Genomic DNA, 20064 nt, shown 5'->3' with positions numbered 1-20064 from the left:
GCTTTCTTCAAGACTAAGAATTCACTTGCTTTTCACCAAAAAAAATTTCAGATTAACCAGGAAAAATCTTTAAACTATCCAAAGTACAACCTTCGGCTGGATGCACAGCAGCCACTTTTTCCACTGTATTTCTCATCCCTTTCTTCCTTTCCTCTGGAAGAGAAATGCATGCACATAGCATTCGGAGAAAACTTAGGAGATCAATGTGCCAAAGACTTACTAGCCAGAGTCCTGAGCTACCTTCTCCTCTCTGACTTGTGATGAAAATCTGGCCATCTGTTCCCCTCTATTAGCACATATAACTGACAGGAGTGATATTCAGTTCCTAAATGCTCAACTTCAACAAAGAGACTTTCCACATGGAGAACAAATTTTGAAAGCCATAAGCAAAATCACAGCAAAAGCTGGAAGATTTTTTTCTAATTGGGTTGGATTTGGGATTTATTCTCTTTAGTTAAATATCTTTATTTGTTACCAAGGATCACTCTCCATAAAGTACCCTGCAATGTATAAAGCGCTTCTAGTGATGTGTGTTCCAACCAGAGAAAGTGATGTCACTTTTCACAAATCATCTGGCCTCTCTATAGTTTACGAAGAAATAAACATCACCAAACAATTAAGTAAAAGTGAAATGATAACATCAAGATTACTTTTAGGAAATTTGTTGTAGGTTACTTTCTTTGATCAAGAAAAGTTAAGTAAAAAAAAGACTTAGTCTGTCCCTTGGAGTGGCAAAGTAAAAAGTTTAATTTGGTTATTTTTTATGTATCTATAGTAGAGGGAAAAGAGCTTTGGATTGGAAGTCAGAGAATATATCTCTATGACTCCTGACTAAGTCACTTTAATCTCTCTAGAGCTGACTTTTCCTCACTGGTAAAATGGAGAAGTGGAACTAATTCTATTCCAGGTCTAAATCTATGATCTTGAGTGTATACATGACAGGAGGTTTCTATACCTTAATCAAAATGAAAAAAATAAAACTTCTTGGAAGACACCCAATATTTGTTACCAATAAAATTATATTGAGTAAAAATATGTTTTAGATCTGGAATTAAACTCCTGTGCTACTGATAAAGGAAACAGAAGAATTCTTTCCATCCATCACTACTACAGAAAACTCTATTTGAAAGAGATAACTGCTCATGTGTAAAATGATACGGTTGGACTAGTTTGTCTCTAAGGTCCCTCCAAACTCTAACTCAATGATCTTAAGAAATGATGAAAGTGAAATCTGGGAAGACATCACATGAACTGATGCAAAATAAAGTGAGCAGAACAAGATGGATAAAATTGTAAAAAGCAATTCTGAAAGCCTTCAAAGCTCTGATCAACACAATGAGCAACCATGACTCCAAAGCAAAAGTTTCATTTTTTCTTCTTCTTTTTTTTATAGTGGCAGTGAAAGGAGAGGCAGAGAACAATTGGGAAGGAAAGAAAATGGATAAATGAAAATGAATTAATTAAAAAGTATGCACATTTGTCTATGGCCATTACTGTTAGTTAAAGCCTTTTGTTAATGAATTAAGACAAGACTAGGGATTCCATCACACTGTGGGATAGTTAGCCTTACTCTCTGCATCACATATGTGTCCCACTGGCTAAGGCCTCTACAGGATTTCAGAGGTTAAGGGTACTTGTGAGATTGCCTGGTCCAACCTTCTTATTTTAGAGATAAGGAAGGACATCAAGGCCCAAATGGCAAAGTAATCACCCAAGATCATACAGGAAACAAGTGACAGAACCAGGAACTGAACCCTGGGTTTCTGACCCCAAATCTCTTCTCACTATACCATACCTTCTCAAACAAGAAAAATGTGTACAAATTATCTCAAATCCATTGCCACTGCTGGGAAGATAGCACAAAAGTACACGACCTACTAACTGGAGGCCAAAAGTATCTTTCCACATGAATGGAGTTAAGAGATCAAAGGATTCTCAAGCAGAAAATATTCTTTTACTAGACACAAAATTTTAAAAGAACAAACCAAATGGATTTGGAGAGAAAAGATGATTGCTCTGAGTTCATCTTCTAAAGATACTAAAGAAAATCATAGGGGGTGGGGCCAAGACAAAGGAGTAGAATGACTGGTCTCCTCTAGTTCTCCCTCCATAATCTGTAAAATATCAACAGCTTGGTAAAGGAGACTCAAAGAAATGCTGAAGAAAATAACACCTTGAAAAACAGACTAACTCAAATGGCAAAAGAGGTTCAAAAAGCCAATGAGGAGAAGAATGCTTTCAAAAGCAGAATTGGTCAAATGGAAAAGGAGGTTCAGAAGCTCACTGAAGAAAATAGTTCTTTAAAAATTAGAATGGAGCAGATGGAAGCTAATGACTTTATGAGAAACCAAGAAATTGTAAAACAAAATCAAAAGAATGAAAAAATAGAAGACAATGTGAAATATCTCATTGGAAAAACAACTGACCTGGAAAATAGATTCAGGAGAGATAATTTAAAAATTATGGATCTACCTGAAAACCATGATCAAAAAAAGAGCCTAGACATCATCTTCCAAGAAACTATCAAGGAAAACTGTCCTGATATTCTAGAACCAGAAAGTAAAATAGAAATGGAAAGAATTCACCAATCATCTCCTAAAAGAGACCCCAAAAGGAAAACTCCTAGGAATATTGTAGCCAAATTCCAAAGTTTCCAGGTCAAGGAGAAAATATTAAAAGCAGACAGGAAGAAACAATTTGAGAATTGTGAAAATACAATCAGGATATAATAGGATTTAGCAGCTTCTACACTAAGGGATCAAAGGGCTTGGAATATGATATTCCAGAGGTCAAAGGAGATAGGATTAAAACCAAGAATCACCTACCCAGCAAAACTGAGTATAATACTTCAGGGGAAAAAAATGGAATTTCAATGAAATTAAGGACTTCCAAACATTCTTGTTGAAAAGACCAGAGCTGAATACAAAATTTGACTTTCAAATACAAGAATCAAGAGAAACACGAAAAGGTATACAGGAATGAGAAGCCCTAAGAAACTCATTAAAATTGAACTATTTACATTCCTAAATGGAAAGATGTTGTTTGTAACTCATGAGACATTTTTTCAGTATTAGGGTAATTAGAGGGGATGTGTGTGTGTGTGTGTATGTCTGTGTCTGTGTATATGTCTGTGTCTGTGTGTATGTCTGTGTCTGTGTATGTAGGTGTGTATGGGTATGTATACATGTGTATATTATATATGTGTAGGCATGTATATGTACATAGGTGTATGTGTGTATATGTGTACATATATGTGTGTATGCATGTATATGTGTGTATGTATATATTTATATACACATAGGGGGCACAGGGTGAGCTGAATATGAAGGGAGAATACATAAAAAATAAAATTTACTGTTGAATGGAATGTACTAGGAGTAAGAGAAAGGGAGAGTTAGAATGTAGCAAATCATCTCACATAAAAGAGGGAAGAAAGAGCTTCTAAAATGGAGGGGAAGAGGGGGGAGATGAAAGGAAATAAGTGAGCCTTACTCTCACAGAGTTTAGCTTAAGGAGGAATAACCCACACTCAATTGGATATGGAAATCTATTTAACCTGGCAGGAAGGCAAGGAGGAAGGGAATAGGAGAGGGAAGATGATGGAAGGGAAAGCAAATTGGGGAAAGGGATAATCAGAAGTAAACACTATTGTGGGAGGACAGGTCAAGGGAGAGAATGGAATAAATGGAGGGTAGGATAAGATAGAGGTAAATGTGGTTTGTCTTTTATAACATAACTATCATGGAAGTGCTTTGCATTGTTACACATGTATAACATATTAAATTGCTTGTTTTCTCAGTGAGGGGGGGTTTGGAGGGAGGGAGAGAATATGGAACTCAAAGCTTCAAGAATGAATATTAAAAATTGCTTTAGCATGGTACTGGATCTATTTTTCCCTACAGGAAAATAGAGGGTAAGGGGGATGGAAGAAGGGTGGGTAATGGAAGGGAGGACAGACTGGAGGAAGGGGTGGAGGGGGTACATGCTGTCCTGGGGTGGTGGGGTGGGGAGAGATAGGGAGAAAATTTTGAACTCAAATTCTTGTGGTAGTGAATCTTGAGAACTGAAAAATAAATAAAATATACATTTAAAAAAAGAAAAAAAGAGAAATTCATAAAAGAATAAAGCCATCTAATTGTGCCTAAGACTGAAATTTCTGAGAACTAGATTTCCAGTGAATATTCTCTCAATATAAACAATGTCTAGTCATAAAAGCAACTAGAAAAGCTCCCGGAAATTTTATCCCTGAACACATTTAGTGTATACAGAGGAAATCATTATTTCTGAAAATATATGCTAGAGTTTTTTAAAAAGTGCAATGCCAGCTGTTATGAACATAATTTGTGTCTGAAAAACACTGATCCTGGGATTTTAGAACCATGTTTTTAACACATCTTGAATATCTTACAATACAATGGAGTAAGAAAATTCATAAATTGCCACTAGGGGAAAAACAGATGCATAAGAAGTAGAAGCAGCAATGGCGGCAGTTAGCAGAGATATCATCTGATATTGTAACAAGGAACAGTAAATAAAACCTGGAAAGGAGAGATAGCATCTCTATGATTGTTGGTAATGGAACAAAAGGTATCTCATCATATCAGCTTCTCTTTGCAAAGCAAATTACAAATATCCTAATAGCATCACATGTCACTGAGTAGTTACGTCTGCTGCCTTCTATTAAAAGGAATTACATGTTTTCAAACAAGGTGATTCCTTGCCCATTGCCTGCAGCACATTATCAGTCTATTCTTATCACATTAAGCCAGACACAGTCAGTTCTCAACAATCCATACTAATGGATGGGATATGGATAATTCAAAAGAGTTGATAATTCAAAAATTATTCACATTTGGCTTTGGAATGCATTTTATTGTTACAGTAGATTTACCTTCCTAATTACGTTTTGCTTAGGCTTATGTTAAAATTTGTTTACCTTCTATGATTCAGTTTTTCTAAACATATATCAACTGATGATTGGAGGAGGGGAAGCAATGATGGGGGATTAGGAATCTGAAGCACTATGGAATCAAGGGAAATTAATCATGTATTAAAAATGGGCTATGGCTCATACTTATAGTAGGTCATACACACTGGGTAAATTAAAACCTGGCTATGTTATGGTAAAGAACCTTTGATACAACAACCTAAAACAGATTGCTTTTCATCATAACATTAACAAGTTCAATTCAATTGAATCAAACAGGCATTTCTTAAGTGCCTACTCTGCACCAGGAAATGCGTTAGGTACTAGGGGAACAGGAGATACAAAGACAAAGGTTAAATTGTGCCTGACCCCAGGGGCCTAACATTTTATTGGGGAAAACAGGTACACAGACAAGGAAATATAAAGTAATTTGGGGGAAGCAAAAGGGAAGGCAGAGTAACAGCTAATGAAAGACAAAATACAACTATGCCTAAATTTTAATGCTGTGATGTCATTATGAATGTCACTTAAAATAATCAGTTTCAAAAACCAAGAGGGTTATTTTTTCATGGACATGATGAACCTCTACTTGCTACTTTAGTAAAGAAGTAAAAGTTAGTTAAAATAGCGACAGATGTTATAAGAGCAATTCTAGCATGTAAAAGTAAAAACGAAAATTGGATATTAAATTGAGACTTGTTAAGGAATTTCTAAAAATTCACAATAATTTGTTTTTGCAAAAATCTAAGCTATCATGATTGGATCTTTTGGTTAAATAATCTCCCTTGGGCCTCAGTTTCCTCATCTATAAAATGAAGGGACTGGGCGACATGATCTCTAAGGGTTCTTGCAACTTTAAAGCTATGAGCCTATGATCATAAGGCACTTTGCTCTACTGCAAGGGAGAGGCAGAAAGAGGGTGAAGAGGAAGGGAGAAAGAACGAGAGAGGGAGGAAGAGAGAAAGGAAGCAAAGGCAGAGAGTGAAGGCAGAGAGGTGGGGAGAGAGAACAGTGACAGAGAGAGAGAGACCGAGACAGAGAGAGAGAGACCGAGACAGAGACAGAGAGACAGAGAGAGAGAAGGGGGAGGGAGAGATCGCTAATATAGCCTAAGCTTTGATCTTTTGTGATAGTTAGGAACAAGGGAAATGTGATATGCCACAAAATTACAGAGAAATCCAAGTCATGATAAAATCTAATAAATAGGATTTTAATGTACTGCCAATGTCATTGTAACATTGTAGTAAAAATCATTCATTAACAGGAATACAAAGAAGTCTTCACAAAAAATCTATTTGTGGTGGATTGATACCCAGAAGAATAGCTAAGCTCTTTTTAGATATTTATTTTATTTTTTACTAAAAAATTATTTATTCTTAAATTAAGCCAACACATTGGCTTAGGCCTTCTTAATCATAAAATTAAAATTCAACTATTTCACTATTTCCAAATAGCTTTTATAAAAGTTTTTCTCTAAGTATTCAAAATACTACATAATCTATGTTTATTCATGTATGTATTAAAACCATATAGAACTATAAACATATTTAACCTTCTATCCAAAAACAAATCAACTGACGTTCTCCATTGGCCATTGGTAGCCCATCCTTTTGGTATACCACAATATGTGTTCTTGAATCACCACCTGGGGAAGTATGGCTTCAATTAGTAAAATAATCTCATTTATCTTCCCTTCCTGTCATTCCTGAGAATTCTGATTAGCTTCAGTCCTATTTTACAGATGGATAAACAGAGACAATGAGAGAGGAAAGGATAAAGTGACATCCCATCAAGGATGACTGCTATCCAATACCCTAGATCTAAGTATTGCCTTTTTAAGGGGATATCTTCAAGTTGATGACACTATGGCCTCAACTCCCCACACACATCGAGGGAGAGGGAGAAAGATAAGGAACCAAGTCTGAAATGTTGGCAGAGGTGGTCCAGTTGTGGAGTTCAACGGGGGAGGGTGCATAAATAACTGGTGGAGAAAACCAAAGACACAATAACTTTTTTTCTAATGGAGTCCACATCCATTGTCTACATTTCCTCATTGTGTCCTTTCTCTCTTCAGCTTTTTGCAATGAAGCTTCTACCTCCAATGAGTTTGGCAAACCTCTAAGAGGCACAGAAAGATTAGTTGCTACTGCTGTTATTTCTGTCACTGATGAAACTGCTCTCTCTAAATTCAGTAATGACCTCCTAGATGCAAAACCAATGGTCTTCTTCAATCACTTTCATTGACCTTTGGAGGTTTACATAGTATTGACTTTCCTCTTTCTTCTGTCAGTTACACTATCATCTCCTGATTCTCCTCCTATCTCTGTAGCCATTCATTCACTGGCTCCTTTACGAGCTCTTCACTCTCTTCATAAATGTATCCCTTGAGTAGCTTCCAAGGACTGGTCCCAGACATTCTTCTGTCTCCTTTCTCCTCTCAGGAAATTTCATTAACTCCCATATCTTCAATGAATACCTCTCTGCAGATGATCATCAAATCTATACTGTTTTTTGGGGGAGGGAGGGGAGTCAATTAGATGAGGAAAATTTATTTCTTTGTTCAATGAAAATGAATTAACAACATTTGAGGTTTTCTTGGCAAAGATACTGGAGTGAGTGGTTAGCCTTTTTCTTCTCCAGCTCATTTTACAGATGAGGAAACTCAAGCCAACAAGGTTATGTGACTTGCCCAGGATCACACAGCTAGTAAGTATCTAAAGCTGAATTTGAACTCAGGTCCTCCTGACTCTAGGGTCAGTGCTCTAGCCACTGTGCCACCTACCTAAATCCAAATCCACATCTCTACAAAACTTATGTCCTATTGGCCCATTCAGTTCACTAAGTCCTAAACCAAAGTCATTAGCTTTCCTTCCAAACCTATTTTTTGCTTCTATCTTCATTATTTCTGTCTAGGGCAACATTACTGACTCAGTTTAACATGTTGATAACTTTGAATTTTCCACATTAATGTGGTCCAACCTTTTCCAGTTTTCCCTCATGTTGCCTAAAAAAATGTTTACCACTGGTTTAAAAAACAAGACTGTTTAAGAAAAGGAAAATCAAGCTGAAGAACATGTAAGTTAGGTTAAGTGTCATTCTACTTTTCAAAGGCAAGTAAATATCAAAAACAAGGATCCCATGCCTTTGATACTGTAGACATTCTACCAATATTCTACAGCGAATTTGAACTGTCATTACTACAGGTGAGCAAAAATTTAAAAGAACAATGATATCAAAAGGACACAAAACTTGTCAGTTTTATAGATTAAACAATTCCAATTGCAACTCAAAGTTAATAGTTTTGTATTTGCAAAAGAATTTGTCATGCCAAATTATTGTTATGAAAATGAATAAAAGAATTTCCACTGGAAGGTCTTAGCGGGAAATCCAAGGATAGATTTCAGGTCAATGAACATAAAGAGGAGAAATTATATCTTTATCATTGTTTTCCTTTGTAATTCTATGTATTTTACATTATGAATTTAAAGACTTGATTTGGAGAAGGCATCTGTGGAACAAAGAGGTTAAGTCTAACTCCTATCTATTAATAACTGACACATTTCCTTGTTTACTCTTAAGGACTCAGGGGCAGGGTAATGAAATGAAGGGATCAGTTCTTTTTTATTCATAACATTTAAAAAATGTGTCAGATTTTTACAATCCTACCCAGGGTAAGGAGACTAAGGGAAGGGGGGGCGGGTCATGAAAATATGTTCTATCTCGTAATTATCTCATAATAATTCAGGAAAGAAATTCCCACAAATAAGTAACTGACTCATTTGTTATTAGAGGCTTCTGTGGGCTGAAGGTGGGTCAGAACGTCACTAACAATGCCCAGTGAAGGCTACAAAGCAATGCAGGAATAGCCCAGCTAAAGGTCTTGTATCCCCCACCATTAGTGTGGTGTAAACCCAACTCTTCAACTAAGTGATGGTGGAAACTAATGAAAAGTGCAGCGGACTTAGAGGCAAGACCCACAGGATGACAGCACAGGTTGGCCTGTTTATGAGCTGCTAAGATAAAATGAAATCAAAGAATCATGGAAATAAGAGCTGGAAAAGACTGTAGAGATCAACTCTTTTTCAACAGTCTCATTCTGCACCTGCAGAAATGAAGGGTCTGTATTTGCGAAGCACTAGACTAGGCCACTTTGACCTAGTCCTTGCCTCCGCCACTCCCCACCCTCCATTGTAATTTTCTATGTACAAATGGTATTGTCACCCCCAACTGGATGCCAGCTCTTTCAAATCAGAAACAGCTTCATTTTTCCCTTTCTCTTCACAATTCAACTTCAGCATGAAGAACTGTACCTGGAGAAGAGAACATGGAAAAGTTCTTTTCCAAGTCTAAGGCCACCCCATCTGAACCAATTTCTGGAACTCTTTCGACCCCCAAATTGGGCAATTATCTTTTCCTTGCCAAGTGAGCCCCATTGGTTTCTATCTGAATGCAAGGGCTAGCAGGAAAATTTCCTCCTTCTCTTAATAAAAATGAGCAAAGTATGTACTGTATGTGGAATGCTCTGCTAGACATTGGGGTGAGATAGTCTAGACAAGGCACAGGCTCTCCTCTCATGAAGCAGAAATTGCAGTAGGTGGCTGAGAAACAAACACAGCAATAATTCTAAATATCCCAGTATGAGTACATTATAAAGTTGTATGTGTTAAGTAAGGTCCAAGGAGGAAGGGTATTATGTAGAGGGCAGATGACAGAAAGCTTCATGGAGGACGTGACAGTTAAGGAGGCGAGGCTAGCTGTTAAACACAGGAGTCATATTGAGAGGCACATGCAAATCTACATGTAAATAGATGGGAAGAAGTTTGGCAAAGTAATGGCAATAAATGAGACCAATTATTTTTATTTATGGAAACTCAAATGACTTTTGCTTTCCTTTGCCCAAATTGCCTGAAACAATTGTCTCAAAGCATACAAATTATTTATATGATACAAATGGTGAGCTAATTTCCAGACAGAATCAGTGCATGCTATTCTAGTTCTCTACCTGAAATAGCTCCCGAAACCCTCTCCGTTTGCTCCCCTGTGTATTAAAGCTCACAGTCAAGAAACAGCCCTATCTCGTGTCATTAAGCTGGCACATTATTTGTTGGGACATCAGGCCTTCCAAGCCATGCTCCCCTTAGAATAATCAGATACACACTGTTGACTACTCAAGGTGACATGTAATTATTTTCAACTCAATCCCAGGAAAAGTCAGTATTATCAAGACAGTTAGAAATGGATTATATCTCACCATTCTTTTGTGACCTTTTATTATTTCACTGGGGGAAGAATGATGATACAACAATATTTGGTGATCAAGTAAAGTATGCATACTGCCAAGAGAAGGGGATCATTCTAAAGAAAAACTAAGAGCATTTAAAAGATGATCACAGGATCTGAGGTTCCAAGCTGGAATGATACCTACAGCCCAGAGAACTGAAGTGACTTGCCCAAGGTCACACAGGCAGGAAGTAGCAGAGATGAGATTGTATCTTGGTCCTTCAAAATTCCTCAAATGCCAAAGCCAGGGCTCCTTAGAAAAAGTACTTTAATATAAATGTTTCAATATAGTTCTAGAATAGGTTTGGACTTCTGCAGTAATATTTCAATTACTTCAAAAACACATTTTTATGCATCAGCAATATTTATAATCATCTTAATTTTCTCTTATCACTATTGAAACTAAATTATATGACTGAAGCCTATCATTTAAAATGCTCGATTATTTTTGCCTTTTCTGTTTATTCCCTGTGTTTCCTCTAAGCAGTAGGAAAATCCAAGCAACTGCCTGCCAGTTTCACGTGTACTATCTTTGTTCTTCCTGAGGTCCCTAGAGAACCCTAGAAATTCTAATTAGTATTAGCAGTTATTGCCTACATGTTTTATTATTATTTCAAGTGCAGTTAATATTAACAGTCATTACTCTAATTATCTGTGATTACCAAGGAGTTTTGGAAGCAATAATGACCACATCATTATAATTCCACTGGTTACATTTTGCTCCAAGGTCATCAGATTGAATTCTTAATACAAAATGGAGGACAAAACCAAAAGTAAGCAAAGTATCCATGATGACCATCAAACAGGACTAACAAAGATTTGCTTTTTGTAGCCCTATATAATTTCTTTTATTAATAGGATGAAATTTGAATCATATCATTATGATTGATACTATTATGGCTAATAAGGGAATTCAAAATATTCAATGCAAAACAATTGGATTTTAGGGTTGGGAAGGACCTCAGAGATCAGGTACAGTTACTATAATTAGTATTCAATGGCATTTTGCTCTAGTCTAATTAATTTTTTTATAAAACACTAAATGAAAATAAAAACATCCATGATACCTATTAAAAGTAATTTAAACAGAAATGTGGAGAGCACAGCACTTTCTATAAGCTAAATGCATTACCTATTAAAAAGAATACATAAGAAATGGTAAGTCTGAGTAACAGACAGAATCTTACGAGAGATTCTACAGTTTACCATTTTTAAATGTTCTTCCTTGAAAGCAGCAGTACCTCTGGCTCGACTCAACATTCCCATGTAGGTTCCATTTAACAACTGCAGTAGAACTCAGGCAAAGTCCCAGAGGAAGGAGAATTCCCACTGGTGTCCAGACTCTGGGGAAACAGGCTCCCTCCCCAGGACGGGCAGAATCATGCAAAGAGGTCCCAAGGTAAGAGAAGGTGGTAAGGCTGAGGAAGAACCTGTGGCCTGCACAGGTGGGTCAGTGAGCAGGCAATGAGAAGGTGATGAAAGACAAGAAACTGAGGAGGTAAGAGCAATGTACCTTACTCAGCCTCCATCAACAAGATAGAGGAGCACTAGTTTGAGAATCTGAAGACTGAGTTCTAGGCTCCCATCCAAACACTTTTATCCTGTTGGCACCTTAGGCAACTCACTGAACTCTTCTGAGCACTAGCTTACTCATTTGTGATCCTCATGCTATCTGCCTTCCAGGACTATTGTAAGGGAAAGGTTTTGTGAACCATAATGAGCTCAAGAGATATGAGAACTATCACAGCGGAGATAGAATTTCATTGTGTATCTTCTGACTTCAAGTCCAGTAAAATCTCCACTTGCCCAAGGTGAACTCTTATTTTTCCTTATATTCTTAGGATAAAATGTTTTAGGCTCCCTATAGTAATGCAATCAATAACTAGGAAAAAGTTTCTATAAAGTTTTTATTTCATTTTGAAAAAGCCAAAGGAGTGACTCTGAAGCCACTGGGAAACAGGGCCCAGAGGGGCCAAACAAGGGAGCTTAATGATACCAAAGCAAACTCTTCAGAGGGTGCAGAAGGGATTTGTCCCATTGACAGTCAATTCAGAATACATTAAGAGCAAAAATGAACGTGTTACAAGTGATGAATGTGACAAAACATTGTGGGATGTACTTAACTAGAACAATTTTGATGTACTTTGTAAATCTCCCAAAAGATACACAACCTGAATATTAAAGATGACATTAAAATTAGAAGAGATCCACATCAGATACCTTTAACAAACATGGCTAGGGTGTGAATTCTCAACCAAATAAGAGATAGAGAGAATCATAAAAGACAAAATGGGGCATTTTGACTATATGAACTTGAAAAGCTTTTGTATGAACAAAATTAATGCAACTAGGATAAGAAAGGAATATTACTGGGAAAATAATTTTACAAAATATCACTGACAAGGTTACGATATCCAAGGCAGGCAGACAAATAACAAAAAGTCCCCAACAGACATGAAATAGCAATTCTCAAAGGAACAATAGCTATTAGCAACCATATGAAAGAATTCTCCAAATCATTAAAAATATAAGAAATGCAAATCAAAACAATTCTGAGGTTTCACCTCACACCTGTGTGTGAAAGAGAGAAACAATGAACATTTGAGGGCTGTGGGGGGGGGGGGGGGGGGGCACGCTAATACACTGCTAGCAGAAATGTGAACTGATTCAAACAGTCCAGAAATCAATTTGGAACGATATTTACAAAAATGGTTAAAAGTGTCCATATCCTTGATGGTGAAACCTTACTGCTAGGCATACCACTAGGAGGTCAGTGACAAAAAGAAAGATCCCATATATACCAAAATCCTCAGAGAAGCACTTTTTGTAGTAGCAAAAAAACTGGAAACTAAGTAGATTCCATTAACTGGGAAACATAAACAAGTTGTAGTACATGAGTGTGATAGGATATTACTGAACTTTAAAAAACAATGAAGATCAAACACTACTGTGGGGGGACAGGTCAAGGGAGAGAATGGACTAAATGGAGGTCAGGACAGGACAGAGGGAAATGTGGTTCGTCTTTTACAACAGATTATGGAAGTGCTTTGCATTGTTACACATGTATGACCTATACTGAATTGCTTGCTTTCTCAATGAGGGTGGGTGGGGAGGGAGGGAGAGAGAGATTATGGAACTCAGAGCTTTAAGAATGAATGTAAAAATTGTTTTAGCATGGAACTGGAAATTAAGCTACACAGGCAATGGAGTATAGAAATCTATTTTGCCCTACAGGAAAACAGAGGGAAATGGGGATGGAAGAAGGGTGGGTAACAGAAGGGAGGACAGACTGGAGGAAGGGGTGGATGGGGTGCATGCTGTCCTAGAGTAGGGGGTGGGGAGAGATGGGAAGAAAATTTTGCATTCAAATTTTTGCGGAAGTGAATGTTGAGAACTGAAAAATAAATTATATATTTTAAAAAAAACAAGACGAGGAATACAAAACAATCAGAAAATTGATATGAACAGATGCAAAATGAAGCAAAAAGAAATGAAAAGTCTATACAATGACTACAATAACTTAAATAGAAAGAACAGCAATAAAAAACTGAAACGCTATGAATTTACAAAAAAACAAAATTGACACCAAAAAGAGATGGAAGAAGGCACCTCTCCCCCTTCTTTGATGATGTATAGAACACTATCAATAATGTCAGAAGTTTCTGGTGTGTGGGTTAGTTTGTTCAAGTATTTTTTTCCAGTTTTTTCTCCATTGCTTAAACGGATGGTCCTTTTGGAAACAGAGGAGAAGGGATACAGTGGGAAATATAGGTGAAGAGATATATTAAAAATAAAGAATAGGGGTGTATTTGGAAAAATTAATTTACAAGATCCCAGGGCAAGTGTCATATATCTGATGAAATAACTGGAAAAGGTGTTTGTCACTTAAAGAGTATGGAATAACACAACATGCTGCTTTTTGAGCAAAAACCTGTCTTTGGGTGAAAAAAGACATTAGAATGGCTTGATTATTTTGTTTAATTAATGGATTACACAGAGAGAATATGACCAAAATGAGTTACTTAATCTTTCTAAGTTGCTTAACTTCATAAGTAAGACATGAAAAACAATAGTATCCACAGCACCCACCTTGAAGATTTATTTTTCGACTAAAGCAAGTTATATATGAAGTACTTTTCCAACTTTAAAATGATATAGACCAACTGTTATACTATTATAATTCCCTTACAAACAGAAAAAAAGATTTACAATTAATAGACAATTCAACTATGGTCCAAGACAGTTAATGATAAGATTGGAAGCTTTACATCTACTTTAAATAATTCAAATTCCACAAGCATAGGGAAGGTTAAGAAGTTCCACATATGGCATCTTGCTAAATCACAATTCATCAAATAACCAATTTGGAGCCCAGAACATACAGTGTGCATAAAAAGTATCTAGAGAACTCACAATTATGCAGTGCTTTAATTCCCTTACAAGACCCACGTACAGCAGGCAGCACAAGGATTATCACACATGATTTACAAATGAGAAAGGTTAAAGAATGGGTCCAGGGTCACATGATCTAGAAAGTTCCTGGGTAGGACCTGAAGTCAGGCCCCCAACTCCAAATCCTGTACTCTTTTCATTATGCCATCAAAGATACACAACAATTCTGAGAGTCAAATTTCTTCATAGTCCAAATGTAAGATGAAAGACTATTTCCCCTGCTCTCAAAGTTTATATCAACTTCACTGAAGGCTGAGATAGAAAATTGGTATTTTGTTACATTATTTTCCTGTAGATGGTGAAGCAATTCCTAGATCTTAGCAGGTTGCATTAAAAAAGAAAATTTTGTCCCCAACACTTTAACTACTAAAATCAGTAAAGGTCCAATTTTAAGACAAACCAGAAATTATAGAGAAATATCCAACTTTCCTCCAGGAAAGCACACCAGCAGTAGCAGTAGTTTATAGCCAAAATATCATGAACTTGACATTACTTGAAACAGGCTAAACAATCCACAAGGTTTTCTCCCTAAATTTTCTGGGGAAACATAACTAAAGATAGCCATGACACATTCTTAAAACAACAACACAAAACTTTTAACAGTAGGAAGAGCAAATACTTCTTTTTGGTAAAACCCTCGAAATGTACCTTTCATCTGTGTAGCAAAAGTGAGTGCCAGTTTTGCAAAGAGATCTGGATTTTCAAATTTATCTTCTTTAACTTTTAACCAGAAACAGTTTTCAGATATTTCCTGTGGTTCAATCTGCAACAAAAAGCAGCAGGAATAATATGGTCAATTGTTACACATTTAATTTAAAAACAAAATTAAGTGGATCTACATTTAGACAAGCTTGAAGTTCACTGTTTCTGTTTGCTGTTCATTGCTTCCATTTAGGCTCTGTTCAAGTAGTTTTGGGGTCCTTATGAATTAACAAAAGATAGCATGGCATAGTGGACAGAGAATTGTCCCTGCAGTCAGGAAAACCTGGATTCCAGTCTCACCTCTGACCCGTACTACCTTTGTGACCTTAGGATAGACACTAAGTGCTCTAGGCTGTAAGCTGTAGAGAAGGTCCCAACCTTCCTGGGCAAAGGGAGTTCCCTCATTTGGAGTTTCAAATGTATCAGTGAAGTCGCAGCTCTAGTCATTAGCCATTTATATGGGAAGCTTCAATTTTGACGTTCATAAAGGAAAAGCTGCACAGCAGAAATATTCCACTTATCATGCTGACACAAAAGTGAGGGTTTTCTATAAGGGCCACCACACTTTAATGAGCCTCAAAATGAGTATCCCTCTCCACCCTTCAAAGAATCAGCTGTTACTGAAGATGGGCCTTGGGCAGGGGTGGGGAACCTAAGGCCTCAAGGCTACATATGGCCCTCTAGGCCCTCAAGTGCAGCCCCTTGACTGAATCCAAATGTCACAGAACAATTCTTGTCTTATTTGAGGCGGCAGGCTCCCTACCCTGGTCTGCCCTTTTTCAAATGGTTGCTGCTCACTGATTCATTTAACAAGCAACTCAATGCTTATTAACGTCAGGGCTTTCACGCCATCAAAAACCCTGATTGGGCTATCAAATGCTTTAATCCAATTCACTGTAAAGGTGCTAATCGATAAAGTCTATAGATGCTGACTTCATTTCTATTTAACAGCACTCCAAAAATCTGATGTTAAGAATAAATATTATTCTATGTAAAAAAAAAATGACATGAACCTATCTGTATCTTCCAGACTTCTCCAGAGATGAAGTAAGATTTGCTTACTATTCAGGGAAAATACCTCCTCAACCTAATATCCTACTTCCCTTCAACTTCTTTCCTTGGTCTTCCCATTTTCTCTTCTCTCTTCTTTCCTCCAGTTGGTCATCTTCTCTCTTTTTACCCTTTCATAAATATTCAATGTAGAAGATATCTTCATGTGGGTGGTATTATGTAATAATAGTTCAATATATTGAAAACAGCATGCATATATTCTATCACCACTAGTTTAAACGGTCTCTCTAGATTACCTGAAAGCTAGAACTCAATAAGAAGACCTTCATTTCTTTGGAACAAAACTAACTGTGAGTTATTAAACATTCAGTAGGTAAAAGGAATGGGGAAAATATTATTTCATTCTTCCTTTCTGCTAAAAGTATCATACAATATTACAATAAATATAGCAATGGTAAAATAAACTGAGGTACTCTTAAATGCCTTTCTGTCTGGATTATCTATATCCATTCCCTATTCTGCTGTACTAACTTCTTCTATTGTTGACACCAACTTTAAAGTCATTTTTACCTCTTCCAATGACTCAGGTGGCTCCCACTTACACCACTTTAGGAATTGTGAAAATCTTAAACAGTTAACAATAAGGAAGAAATACTTAATTTAATAGTTATAAAACGATGATGTAAATATTCTAAATGAAAAAAATATCACCATAAGCTAAATAGGTCATAAACCAGCTCTAATATTTGCTACTGATATTCTGCCCCATTTCAGTCATCAGTTGAGTGGTTCCCCCAACAATGATGTCTGAGATCCCCATGGGGCATCCATAACCTTAGCAAACCCCACCCTACCCCCACACAAAGCCATTACCTTGGCCCAATTGATTCTTTTCATAGCCACTTCTGGTTTGTATAATTTTTTTTGCTTCATTCCAAAAGGAAGAGAAGCAGGTACTCCAGGAGGAAGTGGAATGCCACCCAGAGGTGGTGGTGGAGGAACTCCCCCAAATAAAGGAGGTGCCGGTGGTACAGCTCCTCCAGGCAAAGGAGGGGGAGGAGGAGGAGAAATTCTGACAGGCAGTGGTGGAGGTGGAGGTGGAAGAGGAGGAGCAGTACCCCCTGGTAAAGGGGGCGGTGGTGGAGGAGGTGGAATTCCTGGTGAACCGGAAAGTCCATGGCCCTGGAATACACATTGGGAATAACAGACATCACACTTCTGCAATGGTTCCTAGACTCACTAAATTAAATATTATATTTCCTAACCAGGACATTAATAATTCAAGTAACACTAATTTGAGGGGGGTACTGTTTCCAAAGTTCATGCATGTGATTACGATTCCTATATTTTCTTATTACCATTACAAACCACATTTGAAAACTATCACTTTTACCATATTTGCTAAATGACATTCAGTTCACTTTGTATTAAATAATCCTTCAAAATAATAAAAAACAAGCTTCCTATTATGTAATACATATATTTATATGTATATATATATATATATTATATATATACAGATATATGTATATACTGAGAATTCAGTATTTTGTAAAAATGGTTTGGACCTGTTCAAGCAATTGGATAGAATACAGTATTAATTAGGACAAGGTCGTGAATGCAATCCCCAAATGGGCCAATTAACTTTGCACAAATAGAATCTGTCTCATAGCCCCTGGAACCCACTTGTCGAATAATTATTGTAATAATACTAATGAATGTTTTAAATTTACATAATGATCTATATTTATCAAAGGGTTTCCACCTTCATTATCTAATTTGATCCTCACAGGCTTATAAGGCAGGCTGAGTAAGATAATATTATGCCCATTTTTACAAAGGAGCAAACTGAGACCAAGAAAGTGGAAGTGACTTGCTCCTGCTCATACAGCTAGTTAAATGCAAAGCCCAGAAAAGAGTCACAGTCTGGAAACTCATAATCCGGTACACCTTCCACTATGACATGCTACCTCCTTGCAAATACATGTAATCAATGAAAAGAGAAATGAGAGCAGCAATAAAGAGTCAAGTCAAATAGGGCACATTGTCTACAAATGGTGTCAGCATCCCCAGTGATGAACTGTACATGTAGAGGGTCTATTTTGCACCATCTTATCTTCTTTGTGATGACTAATCAATCAATGTTCATTTATGTGAAACACTAATGATCTGAAAAACCACTCACTTCCCCAAGTAATAGATAATCACTCATATTTCCAAAAGCTCACATTAGAAATAATTCTAAGACTGTACTATTCCCTACTCGAACTACCCTCCCACCATGAAGCTCATGAAAATCATTCAAATTTTCACCACTTATTTAGGATTAACAAAAGCATTGTAAAGAACACAAATGGGGCTAAAATTCAGTCTCTGCCCTTAAGTTCCTAAGTAAATCTCCAGGGCAGAATGCGACCCATGTCATGGATCTGTAGCAAGTGCTACAGAAATTCTGAGGAGGGCGAGTTGACTTCAGCTACTGTGCACCTAGAGACTGTGGACATGAGCTGGACTTTGAAGATGAGATGGCAAAGAAGAAGGAATGAATCAGATGTAGATGAAAGAAATAGCATGGCGAAATTACAACTGCCAAAAATCGGAGGAGTGGTCAGTTTAGTTTAGCTAAATAGAAGCGAAATATTAGGAGATAAAGATGGAAGTAATGGGTGAGAAAAGAACATGGAGAGCCTTGAAGGGCTGATTAAGGAAGCTGTACTTAATTTAGTGGGTCAGCAGGGAGCCACTGAGCCCAAATGAGCAGTATATGACAAAAGCTAGGTATTAAGGAGATTACTGGAAACAGTGGAAAAAATGGATGGAAAGCATGAGGATTAATAGAGAAAAGCTGCAAGAGTATTGTGAGAGAATAAGGGAACAGATAACTGGAGCTTGGCAGTGAGAGCACAAAAGATGGAAAATTGACAAAAACCATTTCAGAGGTGGCATAAAAAGGGTTTGGCAAATGATCAGACATGGAGGGTAAGCAAGAGAGGGTAGTTCAAGTAACGATGGGCTTGGAATCCAAAGAAGTAGGACAGCAGGGGAAACCTCAGTCAAAATAATAAAGGCAAGAGGAATAGTTAGTTTGGAGGAAGATGAAACTCAGGTTCAGTTTTGAGCAAGCTAAGCCTGGGGTAATGCAGCTTTATAATAACATATCTAGGCAGAAATACTCAAAAGGCAGTTAGAAATGAGAGAGCAGGGCTTGGAGAGAGGCTGGAAACTGGCATAAAGGTGACAGTGAATGTAAGTTGTGTGGGAGAAATCACTGAAATCAAGAAGGAAGAGGGTCACATATGCAACATCAGGTATGGTCACATTTCCAAAACGAAGACGAATGAGTGAGACTAAAAAGGGCAGTTGGTTTTATGAAGAAGAAGAACCACAAGAATGCAGCAAAGGAAAAAAATCCAAAAAGAGGTAGTTACTTGTGTCAAATGAGAGAGAGGTCTACGAACATGGAGGTGGGGATGTGGTGATTAGAAGGTCTCTGGTTGACTTTGAAGAGGAGTTTAAATACAGGGAGGAGGACCAGATGTTAAACTGTATAAGGTTCAAGGGAGGCTGGGTAGTAATGAAATGAGAGCAGTCCGTATATATTTGCTTAGGCTATAGTAAGTGCTTGGGGAAGCACATCTTCATTGACTGAATCTCCAGAGTATTGTATTGTGGTGAAGCATTTTACATACAAG

At 37.2% G+C, this 20064-nt stretch overlaps 1 protein-coding gene across 7 annotated transcripts in view; it reads right to left on the bottom strand.

Moving 5' to 3' along the window:
• Positions 1 to 20064, bottom strand: part of DIAPH2 (diaphanous related formin 2) — a 1011052-nt gene that overhangs the window by 695986 nt on the left and 295002 nt on the right. For all 7 annotated transcript variants that reach the window (XM_072625718.1, XM_072625715.1, XM_072625716.1 and 4 more), the window contains 2 exons: positions 17246 to 17554; positions 15308 to 15422 (listed from right to left, as the gene is read on the bottom strand). In XM_072625718.1, the coding sequence (XP_072481819.1) occupies positions 15308 to 15422; positions 17246 to 17554 (424 nt within the window). The remainder of the gene's footprint in view (positions 1 to 15307; positions 15423 to 17245; positions 17555 to 20064) is intronic.

This window comes from Notamacropus eugenii, chromosome X, assembly GCF_028372415.1.
Source record: "Notamacropus eugenii isolate mMacEug1 chromosome X, mMacEug1.pri_v2, whole genome shotgun sequence".
Taxonomy (NCBI): domain Eukaryota; kingdom Metazoa; phylum Chordata; class Mammalia; order Diprotodontia; family Macropodidae; genus Notamacropus; species Notamacropus eugenii.
The sequence above is the reverse complement of the archived record's forward strand: the minus strand, read 5'-3'. Positions and strand labels throughout refer to the sequence as shown.